Source organism: Loxodonta africana, chromosome 7 (assembly GCF_030014295.1).
Source record: "Loxodonta africana isolate mLoxAfr1 chromosome 7, mLoxAfr1.hap2, whole genome shotgun sequence".
NCBI lineage: Eukaryota > Metazoa > Chordata > Mammalia > Proboscidea > Elephantidae > Loxodonta > Loxodonta africana.
This window is the reverse complement of record NC_087348.1, coordinates 26,902,822-26,929,366: the sequence shown is the minus strand read 5'-3', so window position 1 is coordinate 26,929,366 and position 26,545 is coordinate 26,902,822. Positions and strand designations below refer to the sequence as shown.

At 35.5% G+C, this 26,545-nt stretch overlaps 2 protein-coding genes across 2 annotated transcripts; both read right to left on the bottom strand.

Annotated features, from left to right (window-relative positions):
- Positions 1 to 4,334: 4,334 nt before the first annotated feature.
- LOC100662251 (olfactory receptor 10AG1-like) lies at positions 4,335 to 5,710 on the bottom strand. The gene has a single exon (XM_064289080.1). It carries the CDS (start codon positions 5,277 to 5,279, stop codon positions 4,335 to 4,337), a length of 945 nt encoding a protein of 314 aa, XP_064145150.1. The 5' UTR covers positions 5,280 to 5,710.
- A 12,886-nt stretch (positions 5,711 to 18,596) lies between these two features.
- On the bottom strand, positions 18,597 to 19,817 carry LOC100661609 (olfactory receptor-like protein OLF1). Its single transcript, XM_064289079.1, has one exon. The coding sequence runs from the start codon at positions 19,580 to 19,582 to the stop codon at positions 18,635 to 18,637; it is 948 nt and encodes a 315-aa protein (XP_064145149.1). The 5' UTR covers positions 19,583 to 19,817; the 3' UTR covers positions 18,597 to 18,634.
- Positions 19,818 to 26,545: the final 6,728 nt, after the last annotated feature.

Here is a 26,545-nt window from a genome sequence, read left to right as displayed (position 1 = left end):
GTTTTTCAAGTACTATAGCACTTTTCCTAATGCTTTTGATACTTGGGGGAGTCAACCTACAAATATTACTGGGAACACTGAAAAATGTATTAAAACTGCATTTTCCCATTTGTTGCTAAAAAGTTATAATTGTTATACTAACACTATCAGTGCTTTCATAGAGTGAAGAAAGAAAATTTTCATGACATAGTTGTTTTTGGTTTTGAACTTTCTAAAAAAATCTTTGTATTACTAGTAATGAAATAAAATGTCCCACATATCTGATCTAGTCTCAATAATTACGTAATTATTAGTGTTATTTATACTAATTATCAAGTATTAAAATTCCATCCACTCCAAAACTTATTTTTCAGCCTTGTGAAAATTTTGTAACCTTACGCAGGGGAAAATCATACCAGAGACTAAAGAGAGTGACGGCACAAGAGTAAAAAAAAATTGAATGTATTCATGACAACTTTAATCCTCATTGCTAGAATTTATTACTTCCCTGGCAGATAATGGCATCTTGAATGAGACAAATGACATGTAGAGGGTGCTGGAAATCGTAGTTCAGAGAAAATAAGCTACATACTATTTTGTGACTTAAAGTCACAATGTGAAAATCTTTGATATACACTCTAAGGACTTATTTCCCTTAACTTGTAAAACTCTTTGGTGAAATGAGTTTTAGTACAATATCTAATGACTACTACAATCTTATGATAATCATGCTTAGTTTCCACATGTATTTTTTTAGAGATACATTCTGTTAGGAGAACCTGAATCTTCAGAAAAAGATCCACCAAATCATAGATTCCTCATATGTGGCCCAAAAAAGCAAAACTGGACTCACTGCTGTCAAGTTGATTCTGGCTCATAGCGACCCTATCGGAGAGAGTAGAACTGCGCATACGGTTTCCAAGGAGAAGCTGGTAGATTCAAACTGCCGACATTTTGGTTAGCAGCCGAGCTCTTAACCGCTGGGTCGCCAGGGATCCACTATGTGGCCAGAGGTCAGTAAATGACATCATCGAGAAAGCTGGAACAATAAAAAAATCAGGGGAAAAAAAGACATGATAAATGCAAGTAAATTACACATTTTGCTTCAAGAAGTGTATAGAGGCCTTACTGCAATCATGAACTAGTCAGGGAATTATATAGTCAGGAAATGTTATAATAATTGTCATTTTACTAATTGTAAATGTGATGAAAAAATTAGCTAACTGACTTCTTCAAGATATTAGTAATAAAAAGAATAAAAATCAGTTATCTGAACTGCTGGTATAGTGTTGTCTCATGACAATGTGATACATCTTTATTAAATTAAAAAAAAAATACCACCACAGTTGAAACCATATTCATTATTCCTATCATCATCATCACCATGGACTATGTATCAAATTCTTGTAAAATATAAAATATTAAATGAGAAGGGCTGCATGCATTTTTTCTAAATTTCATTTAATTTGTTGTTGTCATTGAAAATATATACAGCGAAACATATACCAATTCAACAGCTTCTACATGTGCAACTTAGTGACATTGATTACATTGTTCAACTTGTGCAAGGATTCTCTCTCTTCTTTTCTGAGTTTTTTTTTTTTTTATTATTTCAAGATAACTTCTGGGAACATTTCTGGATTAATGTTTAAAGACTTTCTCCATGTAATAATTCAGGGGTTCACCCAACCTTCATGGTTTCAGGAAGCCTGGAGCCTATGAGAATTTGAAATTCTGTTCTTCATTTTCCCCTCTTTGATCAGGATTCCTTTATGGAATCTTTGATCCAAATATTCGGTAATGATAGCTAGGCACCATGCGGTCCTTCTGGGCTCATGCCAAAGGAGGCAGTTGTTCATGGAGGCTAGTAGCCATACATTCCATATCCTCCTTCTGTTCTTGACTCTTCTTTTTCCTTTGTTGTTCCAAGTGAATAGAGACCAACGGTTGTCCCTTGGATGGCTGCTTGAAAGCTTTTAAGACCCAACGCACTACTCAATGAACTACAAGATAGAAGAGGCACACTAAACACATTATTATGCCAGTTAACTGGGATGGCCCATGAAGCCATGAGCCTATACCTCCATGCCAAGGAACCAAATCCTCTGAGGTGTTTTCTATATGCATGTAAGGTGTTTGATAAATGCATTTTTACTTCCATAAAGAAAAAAAATTAATGCATAATTGTAAATAACTATATGATGTAGAACTGTAACTATAAAATAGGAACTTAAATTGCCTTGTATACATATGTGCAATCATAACTAATTATAGAATGTCAAAATTGTCAAGAGAACTGCTAATAGAAGTTCTCAGGGACAGATGCCCTGAATAATATCTTTATGTGAACTGTTGATTTGAGGATCTGGAGTTGCAGGATGGGCATTAATGGCTCTGTTGACGGATAGTCACCTTTTTTGATAAAGCTACTTGAAAGGTTTGATAATTTCAAACACGTTGGAAAGGACTAAAGTTTGCAAATATTAGCCAAACTAATATAGTCACAATGGGTGTGAACTTTAGGGAATTAAGAAAAAACTCCTGACTTTTTCCTCCCCTTTTATCTCATAGATTTTTTTCTTTTAAAATCTGAAGTGGTTTAGGAGTTGCTGTTGGGAGTGCAGTCATGAAAGAGATGAAATAAACCAGAGCATAAGGCCATAGCTGCTAAAAAGAAGGTAGAAATACCTGGAAATTAAACTGGTTGAGGTGAGTAGGAGTGTTCTCTTACATCGTGTGCTCTGGCAGGAAGTTACTAGGGAGAGAACTAAGTGTATGTAAGCTTTCTTTTGTGGATATGACTTGAATCACTCTACATGGGAGGCATTGGTGGTTCAGTGTTAGAATTCTTGTCTTGATGCAGGAGACCTGGGTTCAGTTCTTGGCCAATACACCTCAAGCACACCCATCGCTCATCTGTCAGTGTAGGTTTGAATGTTACTATGACGCTGAACAGGTTTCAGTGGAGCTTCTAGACTAAGATGGACCAGCAAGAAAGGCCTGGCTCTCTACTTCTGAAAATCAGCTAATGAAAGCCCTGTGGATCAGAATGGACTGACCCACACAACTGATTATGCAGATGGCACAGGAACAAGCAGTGTTTCCCCTTTGCGGATGGGGTGGCCATGAGCCAGAGCTGACCGGACAGCAGCTGACAACAACAATCCCACATAGGTATATAGTAGGTTTAATAATTTAATAATTAATAACATTAATGCTGTCAACATTCATTGATGCATGAAAACCTCTAGATTTATGCAAAAGTTTGAGGTAGGAGACAGCAGTATCCATTTACCCACGAACTTATTTAATTACTCGTTTAATTACTCACTCAATGAACACTCATTTTTCATTTACTATTTTCCAGTCAGAAACTCTGGTGGCATAGTGGTTAAGTGCTACAGCTGCTAACCAAAATGTCAGCAGTTCGAATCCACCAGGTGCTCTTTGGAAACTCTATGGCACAGTTCTACTCTGTCCTATAGGGTCGCTATGGGTCGGAATCGACTCGACAGCAACGGGATTGGTTTATTGTCCAGTCAGAAACAACACAATGGCTTTTGTTTTCTATTGCCCAAAATTTGTGAAATAGAAACAGAAAAGGATACTAAAAAATACAAGTATGAAAATTCAGACAACTGATTAATTAAGGAAACTAATTTTGTATAGTTGCAAGAATATGTAAATATATTAATAGCTTGAATTTTGCTCTTAGTTTTTACTAAGAAAGTGCAGAACAGATCACACTTTTATTTATACAAGAAGATTATTGTAAAGATACGGAACAGTGAAGTTAGAGCAGTTTTTCAAGTATACACTCAAGCACAGTAAACTTCAGGCTAGGTATCTCACAGTACGTCATAAGCTAGAATTGACCTGTTAACAGGGAAATGTGGAGACCTGAAATGTTTCATAACTGTGTGACACACACTTAAAATGTTAATAATTAAGCTCATCATAGTACTTTCAAAATGGAGTGAAATAAACACAACAAAACATTTGCTAACTCAACAATTTCTACATGCATAATTGAGTGATAATGAATACGTTCTTCTTGTGTAACTGTTATCATTACCCTTTTACAAATTATTCCACCACCATTAACATAAACTCTATGCCTCCTAGGTAAAAACTCTCCTTTTCTCCCTGCTCCCATAATCACTACTAACTTTTGGTTTCTGTATATTTGCATATTTCCTTTAAGTGAGAAAACAACGCATTTGTCTTTGTGTGACTGACTAATTTCCCTAAGAATAAAGTTTTCAAATTTCATCCATGTTGTGGTATCAGGACTTTATTTCTCTTTATGATTGACCAATACTGATGGGGATTTAGGTTGTTTCGACCTCATCCTACTACATTTTAAGAAAGAATTTTCTCAGTGAAGCAATAACATCTTTGTTTCTAAGGCTGTATATCATGGGATTAAACAGCGGAGTCACTATGGTGTAAAAAAGAGAGAGTAGCTTGTCCATTCCTGCAGAATGATAGGATTTGGGTCTTAAATAGGTGATGGTAGTAGATCCAAAGAATAAAAGCACAACCAGCAGGTGAGAAGAACATGTGGAGAAGGCTTTAGCCTGTCCTGAGGCTGTTGGCAACTTTAAAATGGTGCAGATGATTTTACTGTAGGAGGCAAGTATCAACATAAAAGGGACAGTGACGATCAATATAGTTACTACATAGACAGACATCTCATGAACAGCAGTGTCCCCACAGGCCAGCTTGATGATATGAGGGATGTCACAGAAGAAGTGGTTAATTTGGTTACAATTGCAAAAATGTAGAGAGAAAACCTGAGTTGTTTGCCCTATCTGGACTGGGATGCCAATGATCCAGGAGCCAACTGCTAGCTGGACACACATCTTTTGGTTCATGACTAGAGGATAGTGCAGAGGGTTACAAATGGCCACATAGCGGTCATAAGCCATCACTGCCAGGAGGAAACATTCAGTGGCCCCCAGCATAAGAAAGAAGCACATTTGGGTGGCACATCCCAGCACAGAAATGCTTCTGTCCTGTGTCCAAAGATTCATTAGCATCCTGGGTAGAGTGACAGTTACATAAGAAATTTCCAATAAGGAAAAATTTGCCAGGAAAAAATACATGGGTTTCTGTAATGCAGGATCGAGACTGGTTAGTACTATTATGAGGCTATTTCCAATTATAATAATTATGTAAATGATGGAGAACACTCCAAAGAGAAATCCTTGGAGATGTGGAAGATCAGAAAATCCCAGCAGTACAAATTGCATCACTGTAGAGACATTGCCTTCAGCTTTTTTCACTTCACATTTCATCTGTAGGAAAGATTAAATTAGAAATACAAGTTATTCACTTTCTTGGCTTTTGCATGCTCACTTGCAAACTGGGAATTGTATGCCTTACAATTTTTCCAACTCCATATAGGAACAAACCCTATAAATGACAGTTGCTCTAGAACAATGGTCAAGTGTATTTTTAAATTATTGCTCAATAAATCTGCAAGAAATATTTCCTTTTTTTTTTTCTTTTCCCCTGCTAAGGGTTTCCTTATATTTCTTTGTTCCCGTTGATGGCATATGTGATTTTAAATTTTGCTATTCATCTAAACAGTCAAAATCTCAAAATTTGAGATTATGTTCAATGTTTTTTTTTTTTTTTTCCCAATGGTAGTGATTACTCCATTTTTTTTTTCTTGGAATGCTTTCTTCTCCACTCTGTTTTCCAATATTATCAGTTTTGAATTAATTTTGTCGTCCAAATACTCTCCAAGTCATTTATCACAGTTTTGAACCACCTAAATGTATTTAATAGGAAATTTTGGTTTTCCTGTGGTATCTCAAAAAGTCTCGTTTTGCTTTAGCATAAAGTTCATCAAGGCCATTTTGTTATAAAACGTGATGATGAGCTAATTACCAAATGTTATGGGCTGGCATTTGATCTTAAAATCTGTGTTTATGTTTCAGTGTAAGGTCTGTGAAGTCAGAAGTGATATTTGTAAGCACATTTTGTAGTCAGGCATAAGTTAGGCACAAGTTCACCTAGGATTTGTGCAAAAGCAGTTTGAACTAGAATGCCCACCTCTTAATATTCTGCATACACACCTGTTCTATAAGAGGGACATTAACCACAATTCATCCATATTTTCCTAAATCATCCCACAGTCACTACTTGCTCTCTTTCTGCCAACCTCATTTGTGCCCTTCAGTCAGCTCTCTTGCACACACTGCATACTGCACACACGTGAGTGTTAAACTGTGACTGTCAATTTTTATTATGCACTTTTCTTACCCCATTCCTACATTGTAAGCTTCTTAGTGAATTCAATATATTTTTCCTATGCAGTGCATAGTGTTTATTCAACAAAGCATGGTTTATTAATACCCATATAACCAAAAAACCAAACTTGCCGCTGTCGAGTTGATTCCAACTCATAGAGACTCTATAGGACAGAGTAGAACTGACCCATGGGGTTTCCAAGGCTGACATCTTTACAGAAGCAGACTGCTAGTGGCTATGAACTGCTGACCTTTCAGTTAGCAGCCACAGAACTTGATTTAATAACTTATTTGTTAGATCATGTAAATGAATGAAATTGATTGAGACTTTAGAATAATTTCCAGGTACTAAGTAAGAATGGGCTCCTACTTAATATCTGACCTGCCTTCCAACATTACTAGATTTATGGATCTAATAGTGCTTTTTTTTTTTTTTTCCTTTCTGTATGGGTTTTTTATGTTAAAGAATAATACTCATTTTATTCACACTTATAGAATTAGCACATTACCTCATTGTTTTCAGTATTGCTAGATAACTTCTTTGTGTAAATTAATTTGAAAGTAAATACAGATGGTTGCTTTTTGTGACTAGTTGCCATTGAGACCATTCTAACTCCTGATAATCCCACGTGTTCAGAGTAGAGAACACGTGGGGTTATCAGGAGTTAGAATGGTTATCAGAGTTGCTCCATATGGTTTTTAAGGCTGTGACCTTTTGGAAGCAGATTACCAGCCCTATCTTCCAAGGCACGCCAAGGTAACTCAAACTGCCAGCCATTTGGCTTCTACTATGAGTCAGAATCGACTCGACGGCAGTGGGTTTATACTACTTAACTGTTCCAACCTCCCTGGGGCCTGTCAACGGAGATTAACTCATTGCAAAGAGGAGAGTCACCTACAACTACATACTAAAGATGTTAAGCATGTATTATGTCCTAGAGGAGACACAATTGGGACAGTAGCAAAATCTGGACATTCTATGGATTTTCTGTGACTAAGTAAAGGAAAATCAAATAACCACTTACTGTAGGATCTACAATATTCTAGACTAAATAGTAAAGCACTAAAGTTATTTTCACAATCATCATCTGATGCGGTTCTCCCAATAAAAATTGGATTGTAGGGAATGTTAAAGATACTATAAGTGAGTCTTAAGGATGGCCAGAAACTATCGTCTAACACATAATATTAATATGATTTGAGTTCTTTATACTATACAACCCATACTTTCACTTCTCCATTCTATAAAACTATAACCATGTTTTATTCACCTGTGTAATTCATTCTAGAGCCTAAGGCACAAAAGACGATCAAAATTGTTTGTTGAATGTTTTTCAACACCATGCATCGTGTCACCACACTTGATCTGACCATCGTCCTCAGAAACTGTACCCTCATTATTTTGTCTGATCTTTCCATAAACTCTTCTCTCAGTCTTAGACTCCCTCTCTGCCTTATTCCCATTGCCTAAGCAAGGCAGTACATTTGAAAAGAAACCTAAAACTAAGCTGGGAAGAAACAGTTAACAAGAAACAGAAATACCTGAAGCTGCAAACATGAATCTAGTGTTCTACATCTCCTACAGCTACTGAGACCGTTTTTTCTTTTGGTGAAAAGGAGAAACGGTGTTATGAAAATCAAAAATGATTCTCAATGTAAAGCCAGTATTAAAGCAAGAAATATTATAATTATTCACATTCTATCCAACTTCCGCAAATCTTTGGAAACTACTGTTTATACAACTCAGAAAGAAAATAACTAGATACACATGCTGGCATGTCTATTTTTATTCAAACACTTTATGTTTATTTTTCTGATCTCCACACTCTGTTTGGGGCAGAGGTTTTGTTATCAAATAAAATCTCATCACAATCCTTTGCTAGTACCCCAGAGCTTAACTGTTCTAACCTCCTTGGTTCAAGCACTAATATGTTAATATTTTGCTTGAATTAACAGCAAGTTTAAAATTAAATAGAAGATAGGAAATGAATGTTAGAAATTGATGAATGCAATTCAGAGATATTTTTCCTCTAGTAGAAGTCTCTAATGATAAAAAGAAAACTATACCAACATATCCCTCGTATTTTCAGATTAATCATGGAACTTAACTCTTCACAAACAAATACTTTCTTAGATACCAGAAGGAAACAAATGCATTTCAATTATGTCCATTCACAATCTTGTTCTTTATACATGTATTGTTTGGTTTTTATGAGATATGATCCATAGATTTAATACATGTAAAATATTTACACCCATCCTTAACATATAGCAATCAATCAACAAATGTTAGTACATAGGATGATGATGATAATGGTGAAGCCAGTAAGTTTTGGTATATTGGCTTATTATATTACTGAATTCTCAGTTTATTCTCATTTCATCCCATAATCATGAAAATAAGAAATGTACAAAGACTATCTGAACAGTGTTCAAAATTGAAAAAAAATTACTGTTTTTTGTTTTCTAAAATTGAATGCTCTTTGCCACTGCATATAAAATAAAGATACACATGAAAATAAACTGATTTTGGATAAATATAGTGCATGCTTACCTGTTTGATTAAGGAAAATTTCATGCTTACCTTTAGGGAATGAGATAAAATGACAAATAAGCTTTTTGTAACAGTTAAATAATTCACTTTTATTGGAACAGCAGTTAACCACCATCTAAAAGATACTCTACTCTCAGCACAAATAACCCGAAACTAAACCTGTTGCCATCTGAGTTGATTCCAACTCATTACAGAACCTAGTCTTCTTTAAATAGAAGAAGGTCTCTGCCCTGGGGAACGACTCCATTCCCAGGTTATTTTCTAATTGAAATTTTGACTGCCACTCAAGAGTTTCCTACAATGATTAAAAACATATCTGTTAAACATTTTTTAAAAATTCTCTTGAATCTACAGATCGTATAGGTAGTGTCAGCATCTTAACAACGTTTGGTCCTCTATTCATAAGCACAGAATATCCTCCCATTTATTTAGATCTTCTTTAATGTCTATCCATAACATTTTATAGTCTACAGTTTACAATTCTTTTACTTCCTTGTTTAAATTTATTGCTAGATATTTTATTCTTTTAAATACCATCGCAAATGAAATTCCTTCCTTAATTTCCTTTTTGGATTTCTTATTGCTGATGTATAAAAACCCAAGTGATTTTTGTGTAAGGACTGTATTAACAAAGTGAAGAGACAAGCTAGAGACTGGGGAAAAGTTATTGGGAACTATATATCTGATAAGGGTTTAATATGTAGAATATATAAATAACCCCTACAACTTAACAAAAACAACACAATCAAAAAATAGGAAAAGGGCTTCAATAGATATTTCACAAAGGCGATACAAATGCCAACAAGCATATGAAAAGATGTTCAACATCATCAGTTAGTAGCCAAATGCAAACTAAAACTACAGTTAGGTATTACGTTAGACCCACAAAGATGATTATGATTAAAAAAGTGAAAATGAACCAGTTTGGGTGAGGACACGGAGTAATCAGAACACTTATCCATTGCTGGTGGAATTGTCAAATGGTACAGCTGCTGAGAAAAAACGTTGGGTATACCTCAAAAAGTTATGCATAGAATTACCATGTTGTTGTTGTTGTTGTTAGGTGCTGTCTAGTCAGTTCCGACTCATAGTGACCGTATGCACAACAGAACAAAGCACTACCCGGTCCTGTGCCACCCTTACAATCGTTGTTATGCTTGAGCTCATTGTTGTAGCCACTGTGTCAATCCACCTTGTTGAGGGTCTTCCTCTTTTCCGCTGACCCTGTACTCTGCCAAGCACGATGTCCTTCTCCAGGGACTGATCCCTCCTGACAACATGTCCAAAGTATGTAAGACGCAGTTTCGCCATCCTTGCCTCTAAAGAGCATTCTGGCTGTACTTCTAAGACAGATTTGTTCGTTCTTTTGGCAGTCCATGTTATATTCAATATTCTTCGCTAACACCACAATTCAAAGGCGTCAATTCTTCTTTGGTCTTCCTTATTCATTGTCCAGCTTTCACATGCATATGATGCAATTGAAAATACCATGGCTTGGGTCAGGCACACCTTAGTGTTCAAGGTGACATCTTTGCTCTTCAGCACTTTGAAGAGGTCCTTTGCAGCAGATTTACCCAATGCAATGTGTCTTTTGATTTCTTGGCTACTGCTTCCATGGGTGTTGATTGTGGATCAAGTAAAATGAAATCCTTGACAACTTCAATCCTTTCTCCATTTATTGTGGTCCAGTTGTGAGGATTTTTGTTTTCTTTACGTTGAGGTGCAATCCGTTCTGAAGGCTATGGCCTTTTATCTTCATTAGTAAGCGTTTCAATCCTCTTCACTTTCAGCAAGCAAAGTTGTGTCATCTGCATAATGCAGGTTGTTAATGAGTCTTCCTCCAATCCTGATGCCCATATGATCCAGCAATTCCACTTCTAAGAATATACCCAAAATAAATGAAAGCAAGAGTGTTCTAAATGTCTGCAAGCAGATGGATGTAGAAAAAGAATGTGATTCGTCTATAAAATGGAATATTACTCAGCCATGAGGAGAAATGAAGTCCTGACACATGTAACAACAACACAGATGAACCTTTAAAACATTATGCTGAGTGAAATAACTCAGTTACAAAAGGACAAATATCGTATGATCCCTTTTACATAAAATATTTAGAATAGTAATGTGTAGAGACAAATGTTTATCAGTGGTTACAGGGGTGGGCAGAAGGGGGTTTATTCCTTAGGGGACAAAGAGCTCCTGTTAAGGGTAATGGAAATATTTGGAAATTGATTATGGTGATGGTTGAATAACATAATAAGAAAAATTAATGTCACTGAATGTTGCATGTAAAGAATGTTGAAATGGACCATTCTAAGACTTTTCTTATTACTGCCCCCATTGCTGCTTTAAGTATATTAAATTCTTGTAACAGACTGAAATATTTCAAGCTGTCTATAGCCACAAAGTTTTATACATCATATGAGAGCATATTCAATATTTGCATATCACAGAAAATCATTTTTTGGAGTACTCTAAGTTTTCAGTCATATCATGTTCGCTAAAGTACCAAAACTGCATTTCTGAGAATACACTTTTTATTAAATAATTTTTATTGTGCTTTAAGTGAAAGTTTCCAAATCAAGTCAGTCTCTCACATATAAACTTATGTACACCTTACTCCATACTCCCACTTACTCTCCCCCTAATGAGTCAGCCCACTCCCTCCTTCCAGTCTCACCTTTCTTGACCGTTTTACCAGTTTCTAACCCCCTCTACCCTCCCATCTCCTCTCTAGACAGGAGATGCCAACATAGTCGTAAGTGTCCGCCTGATGCAAGTAGCTCACTCCTCATCAGCATCTCTCTCCAACCCATTGTCCAGCCCAATCCATGTCTGAAGGGTTGCCTTCTGGAATGGTTCCTGTCCTGGGCCAACAGAAGGTTTGGGGACCATGACCACTGGGATTCTTCTAGTCTTAGTAAAACCATTAAGTCTGGTCTTTTTATGAGATTTGGGGGTCTGCATCCCACTGTTCTCCTGCTCCCTCAGGGGTTCTCTGTTGTGGTCCCTGTCAGGGAAGTCATCGGTAGTAGCCGGGCACCATCTAGTTCTTCTTGTGTAAGGATGTTGTAGTCTCTAGTTCATGTAGTCCCTTCTGTCTCCTGGGCTCATAATTACCTTGTGACCTTGGTGTTTTTCATTCTCCTTTGATCCAGGTGGGTTGAGACTCATTGATACATCTTAGATGGCTGCTTGTTATCATTTAAGACCCCAGACGCCACACTTCAAATCTGAGAACACACTTCTTATCACAAAAGGTCTTCTGCACCACTTGGAAAACATACTAAAGATAAATTTTCCACCCCCAAACATTGTAGAACATTAGTATTATTGATATTATCTTCTTCAGAATTGCATTCAGACATATAAAACAAAACTTATTTATATATTTCACACAGCAATGTCTGGGGGGATGGGTTAACTAGTCCAGGGCTTTGAAATGTATTATATCAGAGGCAAATCTCTCACATCTTCCTATTTTTCTATTCTTAGATATGAATGTTTCAACCTTCCAAAAATGAAATAAAATGAAAACAAAAGCCATAGCACTTGCTAACATTTACTTTCATCTCAGTAGCAAGACCTGAGTTGTCTGCCCATATTTTTTTTTTCTACCCATATTTTGCCGGAAGGGAGGCTAAGAAGTTGAATATTTCAAACCTTTGCCCTGTACAGCAGAAGCGGTCATGGGTTCGACTGGTATACTGTGAGCTGGTCTGCAACTTCTCACACATCATTTTATGTGAATCCTTTTATTAGTTTTCTTTTCCTGTTACAACCAATTGCCAGAAACCGAGTGGCCTAAAACTGCACAAATTCATTATCTTACAGCTCTGTAGGCTGCAGTCCAACACTGGCCTCACAGGACTAAAGTTAAGGTGTTATTAGGGCTGCTTTTGTTTCTGGAGTCTTTGAGGGAAGGGTCATTTTAGAATGTTGGGAGAATTCAGTTCTTTGATGTTGTAGGACTGAGGCCCCTATTTTCTTGCTGGCTACCAGCTGAAGGTCATTCTCAGCTTCTAGATGTCACCAAGTACCTTGGCTTGTGGCCCCATCAGCCTTCAAGTCCAACAATAGCAAATTCAGTCCTTCTCATGGCTCTTTTCTCCTGTTCCTTCTTCTGTCATTGCATTTCTCTGACCTACTTTTCTTTCTTCCTCTTATTCTTTTAAGGACTCATGTGATTGAACTGGCCCCACCTAGAGTAAGGTAGGCTAATGTCTACATCCCCAGATTCAGATTCATAACTTTAATCACATCTGCAAAGTCCCTTTTAAGTAACGTATTCACAGTTCCCAAGGATTAGGATGTTGCCACCCCTGGGGGGCCACTGTTCTTTCTATCACAATATTCCACTAAACACACACACACACACACACACACACAAACTCAAGTATTTCCTTTGAGGCAGTACAAAACACCATAATATATATGTATTAAATGTTCACTCAGCAGTTATATGCCAAATAACACTGTTAAACAGAGTGGCCCTTATCACACGTTGCTGGAAAACATGACATATATGTTCATATGAGAGAGAAACAATGTCTTCTTCCTCTTGCAATACAGTCAGTAGCACTACAAGAAGAAATGAAATAATAAGAGGAAGTGGCACGTATTATCAAGACCCAAACTCTTGAGATGGCCAGATAGAGCATTACGAGGCTTAGAAAATATGGAAAGTTAGATCATAGGAAATCTTTTTTATGGTGAGAAGTTAGCATTATGTTTATGTAAAACTGATATGATGTTAAAATGCTCTTTGGGTTTTAAAACAAATAATTCATACAAAGACATATCTTAAAAAAACGCAACAGATGTCCCACAAGGAAATATTGAGAACAGAGTTAGAAAATAATTGGGTAGAGATGGTACAAATCTAAGTGCTAAGACAGAATTACAAAAAATGCTAAATCAAAATCAAATAAATAGTTGAACAAACGAATTAATTATTAACTAAATGATTGAGTCAGTAATCATGTTTTAGTTAGACATAATAGGAGGTCGGAAAGTATTATATTAGAAAAAGTATTGTTTTTCAAGTTCTATAGCTCTTTTCCTAATGCTTTTCATACTTAATGGAGTCAACCTACAAACATTACTGGGGACAGGGATTATGTATTAAAACTGCATTTACCCTTTTGTTGCTAAAAAGTTATAATTGCTACACTAATACTATCAATGCTTTCATAGAGTGAAGAAAGAAAATTTTCATTACATAGTTTTTTTTTTGGTTTTGAACTTTCTGAAAAAAAATCCTTGGAATACTAGTGGTGACATAAAATGTCCCACATATCTGATCTAAATACTTCTCATGATTATGTACTTATTAGTGTTATTTTTACTAATTATCAAGTATTAAAATGCCATCCACTCCAAAACATAATTTTCAGCCTTTTGGAAATTTTGTAAGCTTAGTCCAGTAGCGGGGGAAAATGACAACAGAGACTAAACAGACTTATGGTGAGAGAGTAAAAAAAATTGGACATACTATAATTTTAATTCTCATTACTAGAATTTTGTTATTTCCATGGCATATAACGGCATCTTGAATGAGACAAACAACATGTAGAGGGTGCTAGAAACTGTAGTTCAGAGAAAATAGGCCACATACTATTTTGTGACTCAAAGTCATAATGTGAAAATCCTTGATATATTCTCCAAGAACACATACTTCCCTTAAGTCATAAAGCTCCTTGGTGAAATGAGTTTTAGTACAATCTAATGACTACTGCAATCTTATAGATAATCATGCTTAGTTTCCACTTGTAGTTTTTTTAGAAACACATTATGCCTAAGATGTTACTGTTATTAACAGAATGATGCATAAATGGTCCTAGTGCAGGGGATAGAATAAACAATCCTGTGTGTGTTTGTGTGTGTATAAACATGTATGTGTGTATATATATATATATATATACACACTTATTTATACATGTCTATAGACAATTATATATACACACATATAGAGAGAAAATCACACAAATGTACATATACATACAATGTGTGTGTATATATAAACACACACACATACATATATATATATACATATAAATATATATATATGGAAACCCTGGCGACATAGTGGTTAAGAGCTAGCTAACCAAAAGGTAAGCAGTTTGAATCCACCATACACTCCTCAGAAACCCTATGGGGTAGTTCTACTCCCTTGTATAGGGTCGCTATGAGTCGGAATTGACTTGACGGCAATGGGTTTGGTTTTAAATATATATATGTATATAAGTACACACACATATACAATCACTCAGAATAGATTTAGATAGGTATGCACACATTTTCTTTATTATTAAATGTTCCTGAGGCTCTATGAATTAAAACCATTATTACTATAAAAGAGACAGTCTAGGTTTTCAGCAAATGGTCCATCAAATCGTATATTAGATTCCCTTTATATTTGGTGGCCAGAGATTAGTAAATGTCCCACCCAGAAAGTGAGTGCAATATAAAAAGCAATAAAAAATGAGAACACATAATTGGTCATTGCTTCAGGAATTGTATGGAGCTGTGTCTGGCATTCAAGTACAGGTCAACAAATTATAAGAAAAATCAGATGCCTATTGTTATAAAGTATTTCATCAGATTTTTTTTTCATGTCAACCTCAGTTGTGTTAGCTGATAATAGATAGGATAAATAATTGTGTCGAGAGAGTAAATTCTAGAGATTACCTCACTGGGGATTAACACACTGGGGAAGATAGGGAGCCGAGAAAAAGAAGAAAAAACATGAAAAGCTCTGAACAAATTCTGTAAAAGTGTAAGAGAATTCATATTCCTGTCCTTGTTGATTGGTCCTCAGTAAATAATACAAATTTTTTATTATCTTTTTAGAATATTAAGGCAGGTTTAACTGTCTTTTAGAGTACCTGTTCAATGGGCTAATGTATGAGCAACACATTTGAGAAAAAAAAATAATTTATTTCATTTTTTCAAAGAAAAATGATTCCAATGTTTTTTAAGTCAGTAGGTTTTCTTCTTTAGATAATTAATATTGTGGAATGTTCCACTCCTCAAAAATGAATAAAGAAATAAATAAATTGGAATGATTATCTCTGAGAAGTGGAATATAAAATATAAGAAAGCCAGTGATTTCATCATGAGCTCTATGTAAATAAAGCCAACATCTCAATTTTGTGATGTTTTAAATTTTTCTAAATGCTTTTGCATCTTAAGTAGATATTTGAGACCTATAACAATCCTGTGAGTTATTACAAAATATTATCATTATTACCTTGTACTAACTGTGAATGTGATGGTAGAAGTAGTGGATTGACTTGCTCAAGATTTTGGTAAAGGGTAGAATAAAAATCAGTTACCTGAACTTTTGTGACATCACTGTTCCATGACATTGCAATTCCTGCTCTGCTAAATTTCAAAAAGAAAAATACCACCACCACCATTACTATCATAATATTCATCTTTATCAACACTATCATGATCATTATAAACCATGTATGAAATTCTTGTAACATACAGAATATTAATTGCGAAGGGATATACACATATTTACTTCCATAAGCAAAAAAGGTAAATGTATGAGTTTAGAACATCATGTCAGACAACAGAAGAAGTAAATGGCTTTATGATGTAGAAATATAAACACACAAGAGGAATTAAAATTGCTTCTAACACATGGGTATAATCATAACTAAAACTACACGATGACATAATTACCAAAACAACTGTCAATAGAAGTTTTTAGGGGGAAATGAACTAAATAATCCCTTTAGGTAAGTTATTGACTTGAGAATCTGGAATTGGGGGGTTGACAGATGGTCATTTTTCTTGAAAATGCCAATTCAAAGGGTTAATTTCAAACACTTTAGAAAGGTCTAAAAGTGGCAAAGGATAGGGAGACTAATATACAAAATGTTGTAGACTTAGTGCAATTATGAAATGACATCCAACTTTTTCCCCCTCTTTTTATCTCATTGATCTTTTCTTTTTAAATCTGAAATGGTATAGGAGTTTCTGTTTAGAAAACAGTCATGAAAGAGACGGAATAGATGTAAGCAAATTACTATAAGCCATGTTACTAAAACCCGCATACGTCTGTCAGTTTGTCATACTGTGGTGTCTTGCATGTTGCTGTGATGCTGGAAGCTATGCTACCAGTATTCAAATGCCAGCAGGGTCATCCATGGCAAGAAGTTTTCAGCTGAGCTTCCAGACTAAGACAAACTAGGAAGAAAAACCTGACAGGCCACTTCTGAAAAAGGGTTTGCCAGTGAAAATATTATAAACAGCAGTGAAATATTGTCTGATACAGTGTCAGCAGATGAGCTCCTTAGGTTGGAAGGCACTCAAAAGACGAGTGGGGAAGAGCTGCGTCCTTACAGTAGAGTGCACCTTAATGGCGTGGATGGAGTCAAGCTTTTAGAACCTTCATTTGCTGATGTCGCATGACTCAAAATAACAAGAAAAAGCTGCAAATATCCATTAATAATTGGAATGTGGAAGGTATGAAGTATGAATCTAGGAAAATTGGAAATCATCAGAAAAATCAATATCCCAGGCATTAGTGAGTCAAAATGAATGGGTATTGGCCCTTTGAATTGGACATTTGTATGGTCTGCTATGCCAGGAAAAATAACTTGAAAAAATGCTTGTGTATGTTAATAATTTGGGGAAATATTAATAATTGACTTTGGCTGTACCTTGCGGGCTTTTACAGCAAAGAGTATATGGATTTAAAGATACCTTTAAATGCTGATGTTACTAGAACACTGATTACAAAATGTATTATTATGTAACAATATTCATATACAGAAAAACATCAGTTACTGAAATACATTTCCCAATGAGCACTTGGTTCAATTTCCATTGTCAAACGCCCTTTTCCTGGGTGTTCTGCTCTGCTCTGTGGGTTGACTTCCTCATGAGGATGCAGGTAGGACCCTGTGAAGTGTCAGCGCTTCTTCTGTTTCTGAGATGCTGTAGGAGGATTGTTTACACCTTCAGTAATACTTCGGTGTAGAAAAAGAGTAACGGAAAAAAGGAAAAACAAATGTTTTATGTTGTAATCCACCTATATTCTTCCACTCCCACTTAGAAAAATTCCCAAAGCACTTTGGAGTGGATTGGGCACAGAAGGTTCTCTGCAAGGGACTGAACTGCTATTCAGCAAACTGGGATTTGATATTTCCATAACTGCTTTCCTAGCAGTCCTGCCTCTCGTTATCTCATTGTATGATATGCCTTTATTAATTAAATTGAGCATATTATATAAAGATATACACACAATAACTAACATCTATTCAGTGCCTAAAATGGTTCAAGCACTATTGACAGCACTGAATTCACTTTGTAATTCAACAGTCAACAATGTAGTCACTGTATTTTCTCCATTCACATACAAGAAACCCAGGCATACGAAAATTAAGTAGCTTGCTCAAGGTGCTATTTATTAATTGGGCACGCAGTTGACATGTAAACCAAAGCAATCTGGCTCCTTTTGGCATCGAGAAATCTACCCTTGTATATGGGATATTGTATAGAGACACACCCCCACACACGTATACACACAATGTATTTACTGTATGTGCTAAGACAGCCTGATGCAACCTGTTTGAGCATAAACCCCAAGCTAGAAACATTTAAACACTAGTCTGACTTATATGGTGGCAATTGTGACACTTTTAAATGTAGTCTTATATACTGGGGTTATGAAATGCTTTTGACTGCATATAAAAGAAAACACATTTGGCTGCTTGGTAAAATCCCTTGTGTGAGGAGTTGTGTGTGTACTGGTAAAATGATTGCAGTTTCCCAATCAGAGTTTATAATTAGGGAATTGGGTGAGTCCCTGGAGCTTCACGTCTCATGAGGAGGAATCTGCCTTTGATCTTAGAGCTTTCTTAGCTGCATCTTTTACATCTTTGTTTCTCAAACTGTAAATCAGTGGATTTAGCACTGGGACGACAATGGTGTAGAACACCGAGATGATTTTATCAGTGTTGGGAGAATACAGGGAACTGGGCCTTGAGTAAATAAACAGTAGAGTCCCCTGATAAATGACCACAGAAGTCAGGTGAGAGGCACACGTGGAGAACGCTTTCTTCCTCCCACTGGAAGAGCGAATCTTTAAGACTGAGAGAAGAATGAAATAGTAGGAGATAACGATGATGACGAAGCAGATGATTTCCACGGAGCTGCCATACGTGGAGAGGAGCCACTCATTAACTGAGGTGTCTGAGCAGGAGAGCTTAAGCAGTGGAGGGAGGTCACAGAAAAAGTGATTAATCACATTTTTGTCACAGTATTTCAGAATAAAGGCAAAGGATATATGAACCAGAGAGCTCATGTTGCCACCAATATAGGACAAGACAATCAGCCATACACGGATGCCCCGGGACATCACAACTGTATACAGCAAAGGGTTACAGATGGCGACATAGCGATCATAGGCCATGGCAGCCGAGATAAAGGATTCTGTATCTGCAAAAGTACAGGAAAAATAGAACTGCAAGGCACAGCCATAATAGGAAATGGATTTGTTCTCTGAGAGGAAGTTGACCAGCATTTTGGGAACAATGGCTGAGGAATAACAAAGGTCTACAAAGGATAGGTTACTGAGAAAAAAATACATGGGGGTCTGAAGATGGGAATCTATTCTGATTAACATGATCAAGCCAATGTTCCCCATTAGAATCACACCATACAACATCAGAAACACCAGGAATAGGACAATCTGCAGTTCGGGGTGAGTTGGAAACCCTAACAGAATAAACTCAGTCACCAAGGTGTAGTTTCCTTCTATCATATCCATATTATATGTGTTTTTTTTTTCTTTCTTGTTTTGAGAATCTTAATATCCAAAAATATCATAATAATGAAAAAGAAATAAAATCAGATATTATTGTAAGTTTTTTATTGTTTCAACAAATAACCAAATAAAGAAACCAAAGATCAATGTTTTCTTCAGATATAAAATTTGACAGCTATATTTCAGAATTTAGTAGATATTAAATTTCATGATTGCAAGTTTTATTTAATCTGTTTGATTTAATGATGATTTCTTCCATTGGACGGTTGGCTTCATGGGTGCAGAGGGCATGTTGGAGTTTGCTTACCTTTTTGTACCCGAAATGTAATACTATAGTTGCAATACAAGATTAGATGGATTAATGAACAGACTGAGGATGGTATAAAGGAAAGAAGAAAAATCAATATTTACTAAACAGAAAGCGACTTGTTGAACATGCCTTGGAATGAGGAGAATTAAGGCACCATTTACTTTTTCTCTCAAGATATTTTAGTCACTGCATCCATCCAATTTCTCACTACAAAATGGATGGAATGGTATAATAAAAAATACACCAGCTAATTGTTTTTTGTTCTTATTTTTTAGCAATATATAGTAAAAGTAATATTAGTAAAATAAAAATAAATGTCACTAATTACAAGCTGTGAGTCTATTTTTTAAAGGACTTAGGGTAATTTGATAAATCCCATCAAGATATTGGCCAAGCTGATTAAATTACTTAAATACGTATTTTTCCATCTATCACAATGTCCAGCTTCCAGCGAGGACAGAATGAATATTAGTTGACTAAATGAGTAAAATAGACCAAAAAAAAAAAAAAAGTTACATGTTAACTTCAAGTTAAATAAAATCATTCTATATGGCCTTCTCACTGAAATATAGTTAGTTGCTAGTACTTTTTATGCTTTTATAATTCAGGGTATATATATATTTTTTGAGAACTTTGTCAATCACTGTTTCTGGGGTTTCAGAATACTTCTAACAGTAGAAAAAACTTGAACTTAACCTGGAAGTGTAAGAAATTTGAAGCTAACCTTGAAGGATGGACTTGAAAATATATAAAAACACACGAGCAAAGCATCCAATGAGCTATGTTAGTGTTGCCACAGAGAACTCAAGTAGGGAATTAAAAATGTTTTTGGGTCACTAGCTCATTACATGTATAAAAACTCTGTCAGTGACGGTGCTATCAACTTCATCTCTTTCAGTACTTAAAACCACCCTATGGCACAGGCACAGAGAATCTACAGAGAATCAGAAGTGTTAATTACTTATTCAATGTGTGGTCATGTTGTTGTATCCGAGAGTGTGAGTGAGATGCAGCACTACAGCATGACAGCAGCTACCTTACTCTTAGTTTGCCTGTTTTCAACATAATTAGGCTATTTAGAAAAGATAAGACCTTTACTTTAGACTTAGAAAAAATATGGTTGGAATTCTATCTTGACTACAAGAGTACAGTGGGATCTTGGACAAATTAATATAAATTATCTTATTTATATATAAGAATGGTAACAACTCACAGGGTTGCTGTATTGATCAAATAAAAAAAAAAATGATCTCCCTGTCCACCTACCATCCAACAATCCATTTATCTACTTACCTACCTACCTACCTACTTACCTACCTGTCTAGGTAAGTTAGAGAGACTGACACAGTTAGGAAAATATCAAAAATGTGTCTCAATAGCCACACTGCTCTCATTGAATCATATTTTACAGCTAGGGCTATATGCCAAAGTTTTATTAATAATGGCTAGCATTTATATAGTGATTGTTACCTTCAAGGTGTTATTCTAAACACTTTACATATATCTTATTTAATTGTCTCAACAAAAACAACAAATGTTTGATCTACATACTATTATTATCATTTTGCGCTTACAGATAAGGAACTAAGGCACTTGGAATTTGAGAGCTAGGATGTAATAGAGACAGTATTGAAATCTAAGAATCTGAATCCAAAGCCTTATTGTGATACATAGACTCTTTAGTTGATAAAATCGCCATTATTATTTTTTTATTTTGAATGAGAAGATTAAGTCTTAGCATATTAGGTCATGTCATTGGCAGTTGCAATTAAAATTCAGGTGTGTCCAAAATCAAGGCCTATGACAGTAGCCTTGAAGGGGATTAGAGTGTGAATAGTGTGGCCACCGTGAGACAGGGTGAAGGGCATAGGGAAGCTGAAGGGAGGAATAAATGGCTCACATATTTACTGAACAGGGCATGTACTTCTTGAAACTTCACATTGATCATTCCTTCTAATGGTCTAAAAATTCCATTTACACAAAGGTGAGAGGGAAGTAAAGAGGCATAAGTGTCTTGGTAGGAGAAGACAGACGGCAGCCCTGAGATCCTTGCTTCAAATAGTAATCAATGAAAAGATCCAATCAAAATGCTATGAGTCACTATTTTTGTTCCAAAGATATAGCAACACAATCTTATGATAGAAAATAAATTTAAATTAATTCAAAATATGAGGTAACCAGTCATGCTTCAGTTCTCTTATCTGTAATACATATATAAAAGCTTATTTAAACAAACGATACTTTACATTTACAGAGAAGCTATATCACAAAGGGTGATGTAGGATGGATTACCTGTGTGGGCATGGTACTGACTGATAAAGGTGCTTTCCCACTTTTTGGGACATAAATCAATGGTTCTCTCTCTTAGATTCACAAAAGTTAATTTATGCACCACTAAAACCAGTCTAATAATCACAGAAGTTACTTACCAAGGAAAGAAATGTTTTCAAAGAACCTAGATGAATACTTTCATCAAGAGATCCCAGAGCTTTTAAATATATTCTCATGGCATCGGGGACCTAATAATTGAAGGGTTCCAAATATGCTCATTTCAAAGGGACACCTAGGGAATAATTTGCAGGAGTGTTGACATCATGTTAATTTCTTTTTTAATTAGTTGCATAATTAATTATTAGAAAAACACTATTAAAATAATAATAATTAATCTTTAGAAAAACACTGTTACCCTTGGTTTAAATAGCTAATTTTCGTTCTTACTAATTTTGGCATTACTTTTAATGGTACTTAGAATTCTATGAAAGGCCTACTTTAAGATGTTCTTTGAAAATAGGTGAAATATTTAAAAATGTGATGAAAGATTTTTAAATTTGGGAGGCAAAAGCCTTAAAATAACTAACATTATATTAAATAAAATAATAAAATGTTAGATATTAATAAAAACAGCATATTTTTTTTTCATCCTATTCAAATTGGAATTCATAGAAAAGAATCAAATGAGCATTCTAAAATTGAAAAATACAATATTTGTATTTGGCAACTTATTGAATGGGTTTTAACATCAGATTGAATATCAGAGATCAGGAGTTTGGGTTGAAAATGGATGTCAGAAGAGTCTATATTAAGGTTTTGTCTTGGAGTTTGCACCTAATGTGATATAGGAAATCACCAGAAAAAATATATGCTGCTATTTCCAAAATATGTAGAATATCCATCTTGAGCCTTAAAAAATTAGACTTTCCCAGTCACTACTCTTTCACTATGAAGCTGCTTAGCTGAATGATTTCCAAATGGTTTCTTTTTATCACAGAACCTGTAGAGTTTTACATCTTTCACACACTAGACGGCACCAGGGAAAATTACCCAAACACAAAATTAGTAAGCAAGTTTCTTCATCAAAAATTCCCTAATCTTTCAGTGTTCTTAGAGATCTTCGGTACAACCCAGGTCTTTGATTAGGCTAGATAATGTTCTGTTTCTCACTCTGTAAACATCTTTTTCAAATTTGCTTATTTTCTTGTAAGCCACTTTTCATTACTTTGGTAGGCTGATACCATACCTCTCTATGTACATGATACTTTGTCCTTCAAATCCAAGTAAACCATCATCAAATAAAACGTCCTGACTTCTGAATTTCCCTACCCTTGGTGTCAATACCCCAATAGGTTGGATTGGTTTTCTGGCTAATTACTTAAAATAAAGTTGAATTAATATTGAAGTCACGTTTCTGACAAGTATCATACTGGCAAAGGCTAATGATAATTTCCTGATAAATAAAGATCAGAGAAACTGTAAAAGCAAGGGAAAAAATGACATTTTCAGGAACTAGCAAAAAATTTGTTAAGAGAGGAGACTCTCTTTTTGAGTATATAGCCAGTTAAAATATTTAGACTCACTCTCTTACGGGAAACAAATAAAATAATGTATAAATGTATTTTAAATCTATTCAAAAGCATCAAAAACTAACAAGATATTTAGTTACTGTTAGAGCAAGAATCAAAGGAGAAACTATTCTCATCATTTTACAATGTGTAAATAATACAAATATTTGGAGCCAGTAGTTAAAATGACTCTAATTAATATTTCAACAAAACCCAGACCAAGGTCAACACAAATTTGTCTTGAAAGTACAGCCAGAATGCTCAAGGAGGGTGAGACTTTGACTCAAATACTTTGGACGCGTTATCAGGAGGGACCAGTCCCTGAGAAGGACATCAGTCTTACTTGGTAAAATAGAGAGTCAGTGAAAAAGAAGATCTTCAACAAGTTGGATTGACACAGTGGCGACAGCAATGGGCTCAAATATAACAACAATTGTGAGGGTGGTGCAGGACCGGGCAGTGTTATATTGTTGTACATAGTGTCTCTATGAGTCGGAACTGACTCAATGGCAACTAACAACATTACCTTGTATCCAGAAAAAAAAAAAAAACCCTCAAAACTTTGTTATAAAACAAGCCACCAGGGAGAAAGGACTTCACAGGTGAATTATAAAAATTTTAGCAAGGAACAATGTCAAATTACGCAAAATTCTTCAGAGAATAGAGATATATAAAATACTTACTTGAACAAGGCCAAAATAAAAGTGAACTTTCAAGAACAACAAAAAAGGAACAAACAACAACAACAACAAAAACCATTGCCATCAAGTAAATTCTGACTCATGGCGACCCCATGTGTGCAGAATAGAACTGCACATAGAGTTTTCAAGCTGTGATTTTTCAGAAGCAGATTGCCACACAAGTTTTCTGAGGCACCGCTGGGTGGGCTCAAACCACCAACTTCTTGGCTAGTAGTTGAACGCTTAAATGTACCACCTGGGGACTTTATTAACAGTGTTACGGAACTGGCACATTTGTCTGTGAAGCATCTCTTTTAGAAATGTAAGAGACCCTGCCCTAACAGAAAATATCTAGCTCTTTTACCATTTCAGAAACATGGCGATTCATATACAGCTAGCAAGAAAATGAAACAACACAACCCATATAATTATACTATTTTTACTCTGTACCTGTTATATTTTATTTGTACATATTCTTGTATATATAGAAGTTCTAGAAGATTCACTTCTCGAATAATAGCTGAAAGATAGACAGTTCAAATCCACTGAGAGGTGCCTCAGAAAACAGGGCTGCTATTAAAATCCCATTAACTCCAAAATATAAATTTTAGCCTTGTGAATTTTATATAAGCTTATTTCAAAGGCAAAGGAAAATGAGATTGTAGTAGAAGGAAAGTAATGGCACTCTAAAGTAAAGAAATGTGAACAAATTTACTATAATTTTAATAAATAAATGATATATTTTGGCGTTATACAATTAATACATAAATGGTCCTTATTAAGGCAATATTTTTTATTCACTCTGTGTATTCCTTCCATCTTCTTTTGATGCTTCCTGTGTTTTTTAATATTTTTCCCAAAGAATCCTTCACTATTGCAACTTGAGGCTTGAATTTTTTCCTCAGTTCTTTCAGCTTGAGAAACTCTGAGCGTGTTCTTCCCTTTTGGTTTTCTATCGCCAGTTCTTTATACATGTCATTATAATACTTTGTCTTCTTGAGCTGCCTTTTGAAATATTCTGTTCAGTCCTTTTACTTCATCAATTCTTCCTTTTGTTTTAGCTGCTTGATATTCGTGTGCAAGTTTCAGAGTCTCCTCTGACATCCATCTTGGTCTTTTCTTTCTTTTCTGTCTTTTCAATGACCCCTTGCTTTCTTCACACACGATGTCCTTAACACCATTCCACAACTCGTCTGGTCTTCAGTCACTAGTGTTCAATACATCAAATCTGTTCTTGAGATGATCTCTAAATTCAGGTGAGATATACTCAAGGCCATATTTTGGCTCTCATGGACTTGCTCTGATTTTCTTGTTTCAACTCGAACTTACATATAAGCAATTGTTGGTCTGTTCCACGGTCGGCCCCTGGCCTTTTTCTGACTGATGATATTGAGCTTTTCATCATCTTTTTCCACAGATGTAGTCAATTTGATTTCTGTGTGTTCCATCTGGTGAAGTCCATGTGTATAGTCACCATTTATGTTGGTGAAAGAAGGCATTTATTTGCTCAGTGTTTCTCAAGCTAAAAGAATTCAGGAAAAACATCAAGCCTTGAGTTGCAATAGTGAAGGATTCTATGGGGAAAATATTAAAGCACACAGTAAGCATCAAAAGAAGATGGAAGGAACACACAGTCATTATACCAAGAAGAATTAGTCGATGTTCAACCATTTCAACAGGTAGCATATGATCAGGGACCGAAGGTACAAAAGAAAGAAGTCTAAGCTGCTCTGAAGACATTGGTGAAAAACAAAGCTCCAGGAATTGACCAAATATCAATTGAGATGTTTCAACAAACAGATGCAGCACTGGAGGTGCTCACTCATCTATGCCAAGAAATATGGAAGACAGCTTCCTGGACAACTGACTGGAAGAGATCCATATTTATGCTTATTCCAAAGAAAGGTGATGCAACTTAGTGTGGAAATTATATAACAATATCATTAATATCACACACAAGCAAAATTTTTCTGAAGATCATTCAAGAACGGCTGCAGCAGTATATCAATAGGGAACTGCCAGAAATTCAGGCTGGTATCAGAAGAGGACGTGGAACCAGGGGTATCACTGTTGATGTCAGAGGGATCCTGGCTTAAAGCAGAGACTACCAGAAGGATGTTTACCTGTGTTTTATTGA